Source organism: Geotrypetes seraphini, chromosome 8 (genome assembly GCF_902459505.1).
Source record: "Geotrypetes seraphini chromosome 8, aGeoSer1.1, whole genome shotgun sequence".
Taxonomy (NCBI): Eukaryota; Metazoa; Chordata; class Amphibia; order Gymnophiona; family Dermophiidae; genus Geotrypetes; species Geotrypetes seraphini.
The window spans coordinates 27,479,705-27,497,270 of NC_047091.1; the positions used below are offsets into that span (position 1 = coordinate 27,479,705).

Sequence of the window (17,566 nt, forward strand, 5' to 3'; positions counted from 1 at the left end):
CCCATTACATCTGTCTTGGTGGGGGAAGAGTTCAAACTATTAAAATGATGATTTTGCCTATGGTTTGTTACCAAATGGATATGTTGCCAGTTTTTTTCCCAGGATCCTTTTACAAAAAATTAAATAGTATTCTTAACAAAATTTATTTGGCTGGGTAAAATTGCAAGAATTGCACTAGTATCTTTACAAAAGCCAATCACAGAGGGTGGGGTAAATTTTCCTAATTTTTATAGGTATCAATCCTATATTATGCGTCAGGGTATTTATTGGATCCTCCTAGAGCTCATGGAAAATCTCCCAGATTGGTTGTGGTTGGAATGGCAACTCATGTCTCCTCTGCGATTAGGCCACATTAACAGTATCAAAATGCCAAGGTTATATAAAGAAAATAGAATATTAGTAGATACATGGAAGACCTTGAAATATGTGAAAAACTTAACACCTATTCCAGTACATAAATCAACATATCAGACCCTATGGCTGAACTAAAAGTTTCAAATTGGTGGATTTAAGGTCATCTGGAAATATTGGATGAATGCAAGTATATGCACTTTAGATTATGTTATTTCTAATGGAAAGCTGCTTGACTTTTCACAATTGCAACACAAATTTGGTCTTAACAAATCACAAAATTATAGATGGTTGCAGTTGAAGCAGGCCATTCAGGTAGGGTTCCCTGAATGGAAAAATCTTAGTTGCTGTTCTTGTGTTTTCAGGTGGACTTTCTGGGACACCAGGCTGCTTAGTGGTATTAATATCTGAATTTATGAATAAGAAACCAAAAACTGGCCTTTGGGACATTCGGAGCTTTGAGATTAAGCATCAAATTACTGCGTCTCAATGGCCACGAATTTGGACTTGGAGGATAAGATGTACAGTGTCTGCATCTATGAGACAAACTTGGTTTTTTTTGTTGCATAGAGCATTTTGGACCCCGGTTCGTTTACAAAATTGGATAGTTCTAAGTCTAATAGATGCTGGCACTGTCATCTTGAAGCTGGTACTTTAGATCATTTGCTATTTTACTGTCCATTGATTTTGGCTTTTTGGAAATCAATATGGGGTCAAATAAATTGTTTATAAGAAAATCCGGTGGCATTATCATATGATACTGTACTGTTTGGCATGTCAATGAGGGCTAAGAGCCAAATAGCCTTAACAATAATAAGCTTCTACTTATTATGACAGGGGTTGCTATACAATAGATTACGAATAATTGAAAGAACTGGAGTAGACTGAATTATAGTTTCTGGTGGAACTCTTTAGGTTATTTGGGAGCCGTTAACAAGATACTGTAAAGATTGAAATTACTACATCGAAGAAATATTAATTTTTCCCTTTTGTTCATACACGTCCGGGGGGGTGGAAATATTTTATGATTTCTTTTGCTTATGAATAACTGTTGGGTATAAGGGAGGGGGGATATTTGATGTGAGTTAGAATTGATGATATATTAAGTGATGTTAAAGTATAAATGATTATATTATATGTTACACTGATTGTGAGTTTTAAAAATGAATAAAGATTAACAAAAAAGAAAGGGTAATAGCCACACAGCAGGGGTATTTAAGAAAATTTCAGGATATTTGGGAGCCTTTAACGAATTATTGTAATGAATGATTATTATTTTTCCCCTTAATTATGCCTGTCCACTTTCTGAATGGCTGCAGTCAATTCTCGCGAGTCCCACAAGAACTGATAACAGCCATTCAGAAAGCGGGGCGGGCCCAGGCAGCAGCGCAGAAAGCACGCTCCTGCCGGTCCATACACCACTGGAACACCAGGCTTAAGGGGCGTTTAAAAAAGTACTGTGAGGCGGGGGGGGGGGGTTTAAAAAGGTACCAGGAGGAGGGGGGTCGCCTTTGCTCCATAAGATGCACCCACTTTTCCATCCCCTGTTTGGGAGTAGAAAAAATGTGTCTTATGGAATGAAAAATACGGTAAATCTTCAATTGGATTGTAACATGGGGAAAGCTGTTAGCTTTGGTTTAATTGCAAGAGAAATTTCACCTTTGCCATATCCTTCTCTTTAACAGGAAAACCATGAGAATGCTTCTAACCTGGTGATCAGTCAGACTGAAATGAAACAGGTGGTTTATATCTTCAAATGTGTGAATAGCACTCTGCAGATTAGAGGCAAAGTTAACTCCATTACTGTCGGTAAGAGGGAGGCCACTGATGTATGAGCCAAGGGGGGAATTTAATCTGTACAAACTAAGGCCGTGAAAGCCTGGCTGTCTTCTCTCAAGCCTTTCATGCAACAATGAACTAGATTCCATGCATGCCCATGTTTATATGACGGAGATCAACTGCACTTATTACAGCAGGACTTTTGATGGCACAACTTTATTTGTTTGGATTTGGCTCACATTTCTTGCAGTTAACGCTCTTATCTTCTGTTTAAATTACTCTTTATTTTGCTGTCTAAATCCTCTTGTGCTGCCTATTAGGCTGTTTTTAATGATAGTTGATCAAGCAAAAATTGTAATCGTAATAGCCTGAGTAAAAATTTTGATGATAGTAATGTAATGTAATGTAATTTTATTTCTTATATACCGCTAATCCGTTAGTTCGAAGCGGTTTACAGAAAATATACATTAAGGATACAATAAAAATAAGATAAGTAAAGATAGGTACTTGGAAATACCCTTACTGTCCCGAAGGCTCACAATCTAACTAAAGTACCTGAAAAACAATTAGTAAATGGTAGAGAAGTAAAATAAAGACAGAGGTAAAAATAAGATAAGAAACATAGTGCTTCTAAATATCCCCCTGATGGCACTGGGTAGCAGGCTGAATCTCAGAGGGGGAGCAGTCCCCTCCTTTAACGATGCCTTGATGCTTCACAGTAGGGCAGGCAGGAAGGAGCAATCTCTCAGCTGTTTATGCCTCTAATCCAGGGGTAGGCAATTCCGGTCCCCAAAGCCGGAGCCAGGTCAGGTTTTCAGGATATCCACAATAAATATGCATGAGATAGATTTGCATCTCAAGGAGGCAGTGCATGCAAATCCATCTCATACATATTCATTGTGGATATCCTGAAAACCTGACCTGGCTCTTGAGGACTGGAATTGCCTACCCCGGTCTAGTCTGGTCACAGGCAGGAGCAACTAGAGGATCACCTGAATCCACCTGGCATCCTTAAGGTAGGTCCAGAATGGGGAGGCTCAATTCAGACTGCCCTGGATCTAAAACGAATCTTTACTAGTTCTGGCGCGAATTGGCAAAGTTGCTATAACCAATTTTTGTGCTTATTTTTTTGTCATGTCACTGTTGGTTAATTTGAACATTGCTACGTCATCTCTTCACAGCTGTCCTTTTTCTTCCCTGATACTTGCTTAAGGCCACTTATTCCAACACTTTCACATGTATGTATGTAGTGTTTTACTTTGTGCAGACCCCTGACACAGGTGGTTATGCCAAAACCTGGTCCATGTCGGGTCCATTGCCTGCTGTGTTTGCCGGCACTGCTTTCTTAAGCAGAGCCGGCAAACACAGCTACTCTTAAGAGCTTTCAAACCAACACTGAGGGTGCTCCCTGAGTCAAAAATTTAAATTGAAGCTTATTTGCTGTTAAGTGTGGAGGTCAGGGAATCGTACTGCCTGTAATGGCCTAGGGCAGGGGTAGGCAATTCTGGTCCTCGAAAGCCAGAGCCAGGTCAGGTTTTCAGGATATCCACAATGAATATGTATGAGATGGATTTGCATGCACTGCCTCCTTGAGATGCAAATCTATCTCATGCATATTTATTGTGGATATCCTGAAGACCTGGCTCCGGCTCTCGAAGACCGGAATTGCCTACCCCTGCCCTAGGGCATACCCTGTTCATATCATTGTGTTTTTCGGGTCCATTAATAGAACGTTGCTTTAATAGAACGTAGGCTCTTGGTGTACTTCGATTCCCTATCTGCTTTGCTGATTCCAAAAGAATAACAATATCATTGGCCAGAGGGATATTGGAAAATGGTGTGAGCTTTAAATGCATACTTAAATGATTACATTTAAAAGATGTGGCATGTATGAGAACGTCGTCTTTACAATAGTAGTCTAGTTTTGTGTGTGTGGTCATTCCCCCTCACCCTTCAAAGCTTTTCATGGTTCTGTGCTTTTTACCCCCAGATAACTGTAAGAAGCTGGGTTTGGTGTTTGATGATACCGTTGGCATTGTAGAGATCATTAATTCAAAAGATGTCAAAGTGCAGGTAAGAACTGAAGCTTCCTTTGCCAGGTGCATACATAGTGCTGCTGTCCTGACATGAGATGTTTAAATACCCATGTGGCATAAATAGGCATGAGGCCAGTCTCTTTTAGCTGAAAGGAAGCTCCAGACTGAGAGGGCATAGGATGAAGTTAAAAGGTGATAGGCTCAGAAGTAATTTATTTATTTTATTTTATTTTTTCTTTTCTTTAAATTCTTTATTCATTTTCATATTTTACATATTGTGTATTAATTTGTTGTAATTTTATTTATTTATTTTAAAAATTTATATACCGTTTAAAACTAAACAGTTTACATCATGGGTATCAAAGTCCCTCCTTGAGGGCCGCAATCCAGTCAGGTTTTCAGGATTTCCTCAATGAATATGCATGAGATCTATTGGTATATAATGAAAGCAGTGCATGCAACTAGATTACATGCATATTCATTGGGGAAATCCTGAAAACCCGACTGGATTGCGGCCCTCGAGAAGGGTCTTTGACACTTCTAGTTTACATACACAATCTTAAAATGACAAAAGCAAATACATAATAAAATAATCCTATATAATAAAACCCTACCTCGCTCATGCGCAGTCCTATCTACGTGCTTCTATGATCTGTAGGTCTGTGGCCGCAGGAATGCGCATGCGCGAGTCCCCAACCTTACTTCCCAGCACCTACCACTCGCCGGCAAGACTGGACGCCAGCACTGGACTCCCTGCTCTCTGTGTCGGCTTCTCTCACCAGCCGCACCAGCGTCGGAGAAGGCTTCCGACGCTGGCGGGATCGAGAGGAGCAGTGGCGACACCTCGCAGGGCGGGAAGGGAAGCCCAAAACACTCCAGCCGCAAAGGGATGCCGCGGTCCAAACCAGCTGATTCCAGCAGCGTGTGCAGCACTCTACACATGCTGCTTCGGGGCCTTTTACTGCTCTGATTTGCTCTGTCGCGTCTCTGATGATGTCATCAGGGACGTGCCAGAGTAAATCAGGGCAGTAAAAGGCCCCGAAGCAGCGTGTGTAGAGTGCTGCACAAGCTGCTGGAATCAGCAGGTTTGTTGGACTGCGGGAAGGGAAGGGTGGGGGCGGCAAGGGACTAAGGGAGCAGGCAAGACCAAGGGAAAGGAAAGGGGGGTAAGGGAAACGCTGCTGCTGCACAGGGAAGTGGTGTGGGGTGAGGGAATGCTGCTGTAGCTGCTGCACAGGGAAGGGGGGGGATCTAAATGCTGCTGCACAGAGACATGGAGAGGGAGGGAATGCTGCTGTGGCTGCTGCACAGGGAAGTAGGGGGGGGAGAGAGACAGATAGATAGAAAGAAAGCCAGACAGCGGGAGGAAGGCAGACAGAAAGAAAAGAAGAAAAGCACAGGGGCAGAGAGAGACACAGAAAGACAGACAGACACAAAGGGGACCAGGGAGAGAGACAGACAGAAAGAAAGACAGCGGGAGGGAAAGAGACAGAAAGAAAGAAAGACAGACATATATTCTAGCACCCGTTAATGTAACGGGCTAAAATACTAGTCATATAATAAAAAGGATATGCTTTTTTCTTTAGCCACTCTCCAGACCAGCATAGGTTAATCTTACAAGTGGTTTATATCTCATGACCAGCAGGTAGAGACTGAGACAAACCGTTGGAATAGTACATATCATGTGACTCCTCACTGATTACCTCAGTCTTCTCTCAGTCTCCAGCAGGTGTGGTGAGCTGTACCCTTCTCCCTTGGTAGGGCTGTTGGAATTTGTTTAGGACTTTTGTCCCCTTTTTAGTGCCAGATTGGGCTTGTGTGGGCCCTGTTTGCCCACTAATTCAAGCAAGGCATACTGCTTTGAGAGCCAGTGTAGTCTGAGGTAGTGCTGGTCTGAAGGGTTGCTTTCTCTTTAAATATGCTGTAAATTACTGTATTTTTCAACTTTTCTTCTAGCTAGGTTGCGTCTGGACCAATTGAGCACTTCTCAGAAGAGGTGCACAATTTGGTCCAGACGCGAGGCACTCGTGGTCGGCCTGAAAACAGCTGTTCGGGCCGATGCAGTAGAGGAGCCTCATTGGGAACAGGTGCCAGCATCCAGGGCTTCCGCTAGTCCCTCGTGAGCCGGCAGTGATTTTCAGGGAAGCCCGGTCTTCCCCTGCCGCCCACAGATGGATTTCCTCAGCTGCCGACGGTTCAGCTTGGGATTTCTTATCGGCTGTTTTTTCTCTCAGCTGATGCCAGCTTTTGCCTGCTTTAGTGGCAGGGACAATTCAGCCTTCTCAGCTGCTACAGGCCCTGGAGTGGTTAATTTTGGCGCGTTTTTTGCCGTTTTTCCTCAGATAGCCCTTCCACCTTGTATTTAGCCTCAGGTGCCTTCTCCCTGTTTTGACATAACAGGGACAGGTTTCAGCTGGGTCCCTGCTGGGGAAGGGAGTCCCATGGGTCTGCCAGGGGGGGGGGTCTCCCTCTTTTTTTTTTTTGCTTTGTGTCTCGTGGGGGAGTGTTTGTTCCCTCCACGCCCCCCTGCTGTTTGGACCCCTTAATTCTTTTTGCGTCCCCCCCATCTCCTCCCTCGTCCAGGCGCCCGCGTATGGCTTCGGATGAGGACTTGTTGTCTGAGGGCAGTTTTATCTAATGCATGAGGACCTGGACCTTTGGGAAGACCTCCAGGATCCTCGAGGAGACTTAGTTTTTTTCTGTCTTCCAGCGAGGAGGTGTTCGTGGTGCACCTTTTTCAGAGAGACAAGCTCTCAGATCTGATTCAGCAGATCTCCTCAGTGCTGCTCTTTGAGGAGATGCCGCCTGAGACCCTGAGTGTGGAGGACTATCTTCTTTGGGGGATCTCCTCTGCTTCCCGCTCTTGTCCGATACATTCGGTTTTTCTGGATATTATCCTGGAGCAGTGGACTTTGCCGGAGGCGTCTTTTTGGTTTGACCACTCCTTGGCTTGTTTGTATCCCATCCTGGTGGGGGATAGGGCTACTTTAAAGTCACCAGTGGTAGATGCGGTAGTCTCAGCTTTGGCTACGCAGCATATTGTGCCCATCAGAGGCAGTTCTGTCTTGCAGTACTCTGAGGAGCGTAAGTTTGAGACCATTCTTAAACTGAATTTTGATATATCTGCCTTGGGGGTCCAGGCAGCTATTTCTGCGGGACTGGTAGCTCATGCCATGTTTCAGTGGGCCAAGCGGGTCCTTAACTGTGAGTTTGATGGTCAGGAGGTGGCGAAGATTGAGATGGCTGCCTCTTTCCTCTCAGACATCCTCTATGATTTCTTGCAGACATCTGCCAAATCCATTGCTGCGCGTCGGACCTTCTGGCTTTGGGCTTGGTCTACGGATGCGAATTGGGAGGCTGATTTTTATTTTTTTTTTTTAAGCGATTCGAACAGATTCACCCGAAATGAATCAGTGAATCGATTCGAATCAGGCAGCACTAGTGGGGACCTTTGCTATTTGCATTTGTTCCTTTGCATTTTCCAACAGCGTTCCTATTTTTATTAGTTGTTACTCCTGTTAAGAATCTTGTTTGTTTTGTTTCTAGTTCTTAGTTCTGCTTGACTATTCAGCAGAGTGAGGTAATTAGGAAGGAGTCACATGATATGTACTATTCCAACATTTTTTTCTGTCTCCACCTGCTGGTCACAATGAGATATAACCCGCTTGTAAGATTAACCTATGCTGGTCTAGAGAGGCTAAAAAAGTAAATTAGCAGTTAAGAACCTAATTTCTCCTTTTTTTACAGAGAGGGTGGTAGAGATAATGGAGACAGACTGTCTTAATTCAGGAAAGCATGGGACAGGTACATGGGATCTCTTAGGGAGAGGAGGAGATACTGGATGGGCTGTTTGGCCTTTATCTGCCGTCATGTTTCTCTTTCTACTACAAAACAAAAAAACAATCCAACAAATCTGCAGTGAAGAGTCAAATGACGAAAACAAAGGAAAAACAGCAGATGTGAGACCCATAATTGATCTTATTTCAAATGACAGCTTGTTCCAGAACTGAGCTTTATAGTAGCGTTTTGTTGTATCTTCTTCTCCCTTGAACCCCTGGAAGCTGTAATGGCATTTGTCCTTTTTAATCTTGGTACAAGTGTTTGCAACAGAGTCGAGCATCTTATCTGCTTGTGTATATATAATATATTAGGAATATCCAGTGCTGTGATCTTGCCACACTAACAATATATTTAAAAGACATTAAACTGGAAGCGCTTTAGTCCATTGGTCAAAACAGAGAGCCGAACTGTGAACACACTAACAAAGTGAAGAAATGACAACCAAAATTGAACAGTGAATGAAACGTGTCCTCAGTGTGATGGAGTTGGCCAATAGCCACTCTAGCACTTAACCTTAAAATTTGTAATGAAGGAGTAACAACTCACTTCCAGCCACACATCAGCATAGGGCATATTCGTGTGAAAATAAGTGTGTGCAATATATTCAAAGCAGTAAGGCACTCTGAAAAGACCAAATCTCAATAAAGATGAAAAAAGCACTTAGCTTAGTTCTTCATAAAGTTTAGCCTGCCATCAACGGGGCTACAATACTTCTAGTAAGCCTCGTTAAGGCTTACAATAGACTAAAGCTGCTCCAGCTTAATGTCTTAAGTATCTTGGCAGCATTTAGAGTTATTTTGTGTCTACCCTAACAATATATGGCACACTATTGACAACTTTAGCAAATCCTTTTACGTTGTTTATAAGCTGTTTGTAATCCAGTGGTGGACGTTCCTTTCACCACACTTACTATGGACATTAGTCCTAGCACAAGCAGGCAGCATATTATCACATGTGGGCGACATCATCTATGGAGTCCAGTATGAAAAGTGAACTCTCACTTTGCGACTGCCCGCACCGCGCTTCTTGCCCAAAGCCCGCTCACGGTAACTCAGTTCTTTGTTTTCCCCGGAGCAAAGAAGTACTTTTTTGACTAGACTCTGTTCAGTCTGCGTTGCCTTCCCACTTCAGCATGTTTTTCTTCTTGTCTAATTTCTTTTTAACTTCAGTTTTTTTTATTATTTTCTCTTCTGTAGTTAAAAAAAAAAATCATATTCGTTTTTCTTCAAACTTGGGCTTCGGTCTTTGGGTTTTTCCTCGGTGGGTCTTTCTCTCCCAGTTTCAAAATTGATTTTAACTTTGCTGACTTTTTCTGTCCATGTCAAAACCTTCGGGTTTTAAAAAGTGCTGTAGGTGTCAGCGGCCTTTTTCCATCATTGACTCTCATAGTTGGTATTTACAGTGTTTAGGCCCTGAACACTGAGTCGAATCTTGTGCTTGGTGTTCCACCTTACAAAAGCGTTCCATCAAAGCATGCTGTATTCAACAGGAAAAGCTGTTCGGCTCAGCTATGGACACCAGCAAATCTTCAAAGCCGTCAACATTTAAAACTCCTGTATCAGCATCAACATCGCAAGACCTTCCAGCATCGGGAAAGTCAGCTAAGAAGCCATCTACTTCCCAGCAACTATCGCAGGTCTCAACAGCTTTGAGTCCCTTGATGCAGACCAATCAGCGATGTCAGCGATGTCATCGTTCTCCAGCTTTGCAGGTTGTCTCTCCTTCACGGTGTGCATCCACATCAAGGTCACCCACTCTGAGACAACCTGCTGCACCGATGGTACTGGCTGTTGAGCTATTGGTACCGGTGCATACTTTCAGGGAGAAACTCTGAGTTCTTCTAGAGGGAGCTCAGTAATTCGTTTCAATTGCATTGCATGCCGGTGCTAACATCGACTCCCTTGGTACTGGCCCAGCCTAAGCATAGCACTTCGAGGCCTCATAGTACCGATGTCGACTATCCATCAGAGCATCAAGCTACTTCTTATGGATCTTCTCAGTGGCATTGTCGTTCCCCCCCCCCCCCCCCATTTCAACGCCGTTCTACCTCCAGGCATCAATCTTTGCATCTGCATTCTACCTTTTCCTTGAAGCATTGACAATCTTCTTCAACAAGGCATTCGACGCCAAGGTACCATTGTTCTTCCTCATGTTGATCCTATGCTTCTAAGCGTAAAAGGGATACTCATCGATCCTCTTCATTGGATCGGTACTTGTAGGGATAAGGCTTCACACAGGACTCAGATTGGGATGAGACGTCCCTAAATGGAAGGCCTCTAACCCTTTTATTGAGTATCTTAACTCCCTTATTTACTTATCTAATGATTTGCAAGGTTACAATCTCAACATGCATTTGCAGTGCTGATTACACCAAGGTAACTCCCTTGTTTACATATCTAATGTGATTCTCAAGGCTACCATCTCACGTGACATCTGAATACATTATAAAGGTTACAGTAAAGCAATTCCCTTGTTTACACATCTAATGATTCTAAAGCTTACCATCGCATGTGACATTCTAAAGGTTATAATGCATGTACCTCATGATCACCCTTAAGCTCAGTGCGTGACAGAGGACTGCTTCTGCAAGGTCTGTCTGCTGAAGTATCTTTCCATATAAAGCCTACTTAAATAAGATAAGGGTTAATTTGTGACAGGTAAGGGGGAGAGAGGGAATGATTCACCATTCTTTCACAGGGGCTTAGAAATCAGTGTGCTGACTTTGCCCTGTTTCAGAACTGCGTCCCTTCAGGTACTGAAGACATCGGAAAACTTCTCAGACATCGTTCTCCTCGAATAGCTTCTTCAGGGCTTATCTATGACAGATTTGCAATCTGATTCAGAGTGTGAACCTCCTTTTATCTGCACCTGACTCTTATGGCATACCTTCAGAACCATCACCACCACCTCCCAGAAGACTGCCTCCTCCAGAAGGATTTTCCTACACAAGATATATTAGACAAGTTAGGCAAAGCCCTACCTGTAAAATTGGAAGCTGACGCTGAACCGAGATCAGAGCTCCTGTAAGCCTTGGACTTTGATAAGCCTCCCAAAGAGCTTTCTCAAGTTACAGAAGGCAGATATTCTCGCAACCCACCTGGTTGGCTTATTTATTTTTATTTATTTATTTAGATTTTTATCCCATCCTCCCAGTAGCTCAGAACGGTTTTCAAGTATACATTCACAATGGAGTGAATTGGACATACAAGATTATACACATACGAGACTGTGCAGCAGTGTAAATATAGGGACTGTACAGCAAATTAAGAACAGTAGTTTAAATAAGTAGTTTAGATACAAGTTATTTGAGTATAGGCTGAGAGTGGACTATACAGAAATTTAGGCAGAAGATTAGAATGGAGAAAGAAGGGTAGAGGTGGGGTGTAAGGGGTTGGGTGTAGACTGAGGGTGACCTTTAGTTGAAGAGGAGGGTCTTTACCATTTTCCGGAATGTCATTAGTAAGTTCTGTAGTCTGAGTTGAGGGGGTTCCAGAGTTGGGGAATGAAGTGGCTGTAGGAGCGTTTGCGGGCGGTTTCTAAGAGGAGGGACCTTCCAGGGGAATGCATAGGCGTATCTCCGTTTCTGAGCGGAGGGTGCAGGTGGGGATGTAGATGGGTAGCTTGGATTTTATGTAGGAGGGGGTGGTGGCATAAATTTTTTGTGTGCTATTGCCAGGGCCTTGAATGCACAGCGTTAGCTAATTGGGAGCCAGTGTTCAGCGCGGAGTGCTGGGGAGATGGGATCATGATAGTTGAGGCTGTGTAGGAGGCGGATAGCTGCATTTTGGACCCGTTGGAGGCGCTTGATCTTTTTTGGTTATTCCATTAAATAGGGAGTTGCAGTGATCCATTCTGGAGAGGACATATGCGTAGAGGAGTTGGGCTAGGTCAGGTGTGGAGATGTAGGGTTTGATCTTTCTAAGTAGGCAGAGGTAGTAGAAGGAGGTAGAGACTACTTGGGATATGTGGGTGGATAGGGATAGGTGTCCGTCTAAGGTTACTCCTAGGCTGCGTACTTGATCTGTTGCCGTTAGTAGAGTGGAGTCACATGATAAGAGTTGGGCGTGTGTATTTGGTGTTTTTGTTCCTGATCCATAAGAGTTCGGTCTTAGAGGCGTTCAGTTGTAGTTTGTTGTTTGTCATCCAGGTTTTCATATCAGAGAGGCAGTATTGGAGGTTAGCAATTTGGGACGATTGGTTTTCGCCTAGTGGGAGGAGCAGCTGGATGTCATCGGCATAGGAGTGGATTTTAATGTTGTACTTTTGCGCTATATCAATGACAGGTCTGATGTAGAGGTTAAATAGGAGGGGGGGATAGAAGGGCGCCTTGGGGAACGCCATATTTGATAGGCTTGGGGTTAGATTTGTGCGTCCCTAATGGGACAGTTTGGGTCCTTTGGTGGAGGAACGAGGTGAACCATTGGAGGGCAGAGTCCTTGATTCCAAGGTCATAGAGTCTGGATATGAGGAGGTGGTGGTCGACCGTGTCAAAGGCAGCACTGAGGTCAAGTAGGACTAGTAGGGCATTGCTGCCTTTGTCGAGTATTGACCAGCTGTCATCAATGATATCTAGGAGTACTGACTCTGTGCTGTGGCCTGTTCGGAAGCCGGATTGAGCAGGGGATAGTGCAGCTTGTTCTTCTATGAAAGGGTGTAATCGGTGGAGCACATTTCGTTCTAGGAGTTTGGAGACAAATGGGAGGTTGGAGACCGGGCATTAGTTGCTGGGTTCGTTAGGGTCAAGGGTGGGTTTTTTGAGAGTGGGTTTGATAATAGCTGATTTCCAGCTGAGGGGAACTGTCCCTGTGGAGAGAGAGGTGTTAATGATGGAGAGGATGGATTCTGCCATGGCGTCTTCTGTGGATAGCAGGAGGCTGGATGGGCAGGGATCGAGGATGGTATTGGAGGGTTTGAGTTCTCTCAAGGTTTCGAGAACCTCGGCATGGGTGGCCATATCAAATTGGGGGAGAGTGGTAGGCTGGGGGTGTGCAGGAGTGGGGTTGGTGTTGGTGTCAAGATTATTGCGGATGGTTTGTACTTTGGACTGGAAGAAGTTCGAGAGAGTCTCACTATCAAGTTCTGTTTGGTTGGTGTGGCTTTTTCCTTGGGCGCTGGTGAAGAGTTGGTTTGTGAGGGTGAATAGTTGTTTGGATCTAGCAGGGGCTAATTGTAGGAGGCGAGAGTAGTAGGCTTTCTTCGCTTCTAGGATGGCAGCTTTGTAGGTGATGGATGTGCTTTTCCAGTGGGCTTTGGTTTCTGAATTTGGATGTTTGATCCAATTCCTTTCTGCTTTCCTCAGAGATCGTTTTATGGATCGGAGGTCACTGGTGTACCAGGGAGCAGGTGTTTTATTGGTGGTTATTCAAATTGTTTTTGTCTGAGCAAGGCTGTTATAGAGGGATTGGATGTTGGAGTGCCACGTGGAGCTGCTAGGTCGATGGAGTGGGGATGTTGGGTGCAGGTTTCATTCAGGGTGCGAATGCCTGTGGCCATGGCTGGAGGGCTGACTGAGTTAGGGAGTTGATGTAGGGTGGGAGGGTTAGGATCTTTACACGGGGCTAGGGTAGTTTCGAGTGGGAGATGGAATTCAATGAGGTGGTGGTCTGACCATGGGACAGGTGTGGTGGCGTAGATTGTTTGTTGGTGCTCTGCAGTTGGGCCTCTGAGGGTGAAGATTAAGTCTAAGATGTTGCCTGCTAAGTGTGTACATAAGAACATAAGAAGTTGCCCCCGCTGAGTCAGACCAGAGGTCCATCTTGCTCAGCGGTCCGCTCCCGCGGCGGCCCATCAGGCCTAGTGCCTGAACAGTGGTCCCTGATTAATTTTGTAACTTACCTCTAATCCCATCCCTATAATCTACCTTTACTCTTATCTGTACCCCTCAATCCCTTTGTCTTCCAAGTACCTATCCAAAGCTTCTTTGAACCCCTGTAGCGTGCTCCTGTTTATCACATCCTCTGGTAGTGTGTTCCATGTATCCACCACCCTCTGTGTGAAAAAGAACTTCCTGGCGTTTGTTCTAAACCTCTCCCCTTTCAATTTCTCTGAGTGCCCCCTTGTACTTATTGATCCCCTTAATTTGAAAAATCTGTCCCTGTCTATTTTTTCTATGCCCTTCATGATCTTGAAGGTTTCTATCATGTCTCCTCTAAGTCTCCGCTTTTCCAGGGAGAAAAGCCCTAGCTTTTGTCAGTATATGAGAGGTCCTCCATGCCCTTTATTAGCTTAGTTGCTCTTCTCTGGACCCTCTCAAGTACCTCCATGTCCTTCTTGAGGTACGGCGACCAGAACTGAACACAGTACTCCAGGTGCGGGCGCACCATAGCACGATACAGTGGCAGGATGACTTCCTTTGTCCTGGTCGTGATACCCTTCTTAATGATACCCAACATTCTGTTTGCTTTCCTTGAGGCCGTGGCACACTGCGCCGACGCCTTCAATGTTGTGTCTACCATCACTCCCAGATCTCTTTCAAGGTCGCTCACCCCTAGCGCTGATCCCCCCATTTTGTAAGTGAACATCGGGGTTTTTTTTCCCTATATGCATGACCTTGCATTTCCCTATGTTGAAACTCATTTGCCACTTTTTGGCCCATTTTTCCAGTGTTGTCCGATCTTTTTGGAGATCTTCGCAGTCCTCCATGTTATTGACCTTGCAATATAGTTTGGTGTCATCCACAAATTTAATAACCTCACATTTTGTTCCTGCTTCCACGTCGTTAATGAATATATTGAATAGGAGCGGACCCAGCACTGACCCCTGTGGAACTCTGCTCGTGACCCATTGCCAGTCTGAGTAATGTCCCTTTACTCCAACCCTCTGTTTCCTGTCCGCCAGCCAGTTTTTGATCCATCGGTGGACCTCCCCTTGCACCCCATGGTTCCATAGCTTCCTTAGTAGTCTTTCGTGTGGCACCTTGTCGAAGGCTTTTTGGAAGTCAAGGTAAATGATAACTATGGATTCCCCTTTATCCACCTGGCTGGTTACCCCCTCAAAGAAGTATAATAAGTTTGTGAGGCATGACCTGCCCTTGCAGAAGCCATGCTGGCTCGACTTTAGCTGCCCATAGTTGTCGATGTGTTCCCAGATGCTGTCTTTAATCAGCGCTTCCATCATCTTTCCCGGGACCGAGGTCAAGAAGCAACAAACCGCTATGTAAAATCAGTAAGTAAACGGCGAAGGAACAATAAGCCACAGTGGTTTACTGCGGAGATCTCAGACCTGATCAAGGAGAAGAAAAAAGCATTCATCTCTTACAAACAATCGGGGAAGCAGGACTCTAGAGCAGACTACCTGGCCAAATCAAAAGCAGTCAAAACAGCAGTCAGGGAGGCTAAATTCCTCATGGAGGAGTCTCTAGCAAAGAACATCCAGAAGGGAGATAAATCCTTCTTCAGGTATATCGGTGATAGAAGAAAAAACTCAGGCGGGATTGTACGTCTTAGGAAACCAGACGGAGACTATGTGGAAAAGGATTCGGAAAAAGCCCAACTATTAAATGAATACTTCTGCTCAGTCTTCACCCGAGAAGCGCCAGGGCTCGGCCCTCAGCTACAGACAAGGGTTGGCTCAGTTGACCCGTTTAGTAACTTTGAGTTTACGCCCAGCAGTGTCTACGGTGAGCTGTCAAGGCTCAAGGTTAACAAAGCAATGGGGCCGGACAACTTGCACCCCAGGGTGCTTAGGGAGCTGAGTGATGTCTTGGCGGAGCCACTGTCCGCGCTCTTCAACCTCTCCCTTAGTACAGGCAGCGTCCCGTTGGACTGGAGGACGGCTAACGTCATTCCACTCCACAAGAAAGGCTCCAAGATGGAGACAGCAAACTACAGACCAGTGAGTCTAACATCGATAGTGAGCAAACTAATGGAAACTCTAATCAAACACCAATTAGATAAGATCCTGGATGAGGAGAATCTAAGGGATCCCCGACAACATGGATTTACTAAGGGGAGATCCTGCCAATCCAACCTGATCAGCTTCTTTGACTGGGTGACGGGGAAGCTGGATATTGGGGAGTCCCTGGACATCGTGTACCTGGACTTTAGCAAAGCATTCGATAGCGTACCGCACCGCAGGTTACTGAGCAAGATGAGTTCTATAGGATTAGGTAACACATTGACGAAATGGGTTGGGAGCTGGCTTGGAGGTAGGCTCCAAAGGGTGGTGGTGAATGGCACCCCCTCCGAAATGACGGAGGTGATTAGTGGAGTACCACAGGGCTCAGTCTTGGGCCCAATCCTATTCAACATCTTTATAAGAGACTTGGCAGAAGGGCTACGAGGTAAAATAACATTATTCGCCGATGACGCCAAACTGAGTAATGTAGTGGGCAAATGCACAACAGACGAAGATTCAGTGCCCGACAACATGATGCACGACCTACTCCTACTGGAGCGATGGTCTAGGACATGGCAACTCAACTTCAATGCCAAAAAATGCAAAGTTATGCACCTGGGCAGCCAGAATCCATGCAAGTCTTATACCCTTAATGGCGAGATCCTAGCAAAAACGGTAGCAGAACGAGACTTGGGGGTAATCGTCAGTGAGGACATGAAGTCTGCCAATCAAGTGGAGCAGGCTTCGTCCAAGGCAAGACAAATCATGGGCTGCATACGAAGGGGTTTCGTCAGTCGTAAGGCGGACGTCATTATGCCATTGTATAGATCCATGGTGAGGCCCCACCTGGAATACTGTGTGCAATTCTGGAGGCCGCATTATCGCAAAGATGTGCTGAGACTGGAGTCGGTGCAAAGAATGGCCACCCGGATGGTCTCGGGACTCAAGGATCTACCATACGAAAAACGGCTTGACAAATTACAGCTATACTCGCTCGAGGAGCGCAGAGAGAGGGGGGACATGATCGAGACGTTCAAGTATCTTACGGGCCGCATTGAGGCGGAGGAAGATATCTTCTTTTTCAAGGGTCCCACGACAACAAGAGGGCATCCGTTGAAAATCAGGGGCGGGAAACTACGAGGTGATACCAGGAAATTCTTTTTCACTGAAAGAGTGGTTGATCGCTGGAATAGTCTGCCACTACAGGTGATTGAGGCCAGCAGCGTGCCTGATTTTAAGGCAAAATGGGATCGGCACATGGGATCTATTCACAGGGCAAAGGTAGGGGAGGGACATTAAGGTGGGCAGACTGGATGGGCCGTGGGCCCTTATCTGCCGTCTATTTCTATGTTTCTATGTTTCTATGTTAAGCTCACCGGCCTGTAGTTTCCTGGGTCTCCCCTTGAGCCTTTCTTGAAGATGGGCGTGACATTTGCTATTTTCCAGTCTTCCAGAATCTCTCCAGTTTTTAGGGATAGGTTGCATATTTGTCGAAGTGTAGGGGTGGTTATAGCTTGATGAAATCCCAGGTCGGTGAGGGAGGAGAGGAAGCTGTCTCTTTGTCCTGAGGTGTTGGGGTAGTCTGGGAAATTGAAATCTCCCAGGATGGTCACGTGTTTGTGGGAGATGGACAGTTCGGTGATGAATTCGAGGAGAGTCTCTAGGGTATTTGTTGGGGAGTTGGGGGCGATTTTGTGTTTGTGGCCTGGTGTGAAAGCAAGAGC

General features: G+C 45.1%; 1 protein-coding gene across 4 annotated transcripts in view; it reads left to right on the forward strand.

The window, feature by feature from the left end:
• CAP1 (cyclase associated actin cytoskeleton regulatory protein 1) overlaps positions 1 to 17,566 on the forward strand; it is a 69,996-nt gene that overhangs the window by 41,607 nt on the left and 10,823 nt on the right. For all 4 annotated transcript variants that reach the window (XM_033955675.1, XM_033955678.1, XM_033955676.1 and 1 more), the window contains 2 exons: positions 2,037 to 2,160; positions 4,121 to 4,203. In XM_033955675.1, coding sequence (XP_033811566.1) covers positions 2,037 to 2,160; positions 4,121 to 4,203 — 207 coding nt within the window. The remainder of the gene's footprint in view (positions 1 to 2,036; positions 2,161 to 4,120; positions 4,204 to 17,566) is intronic.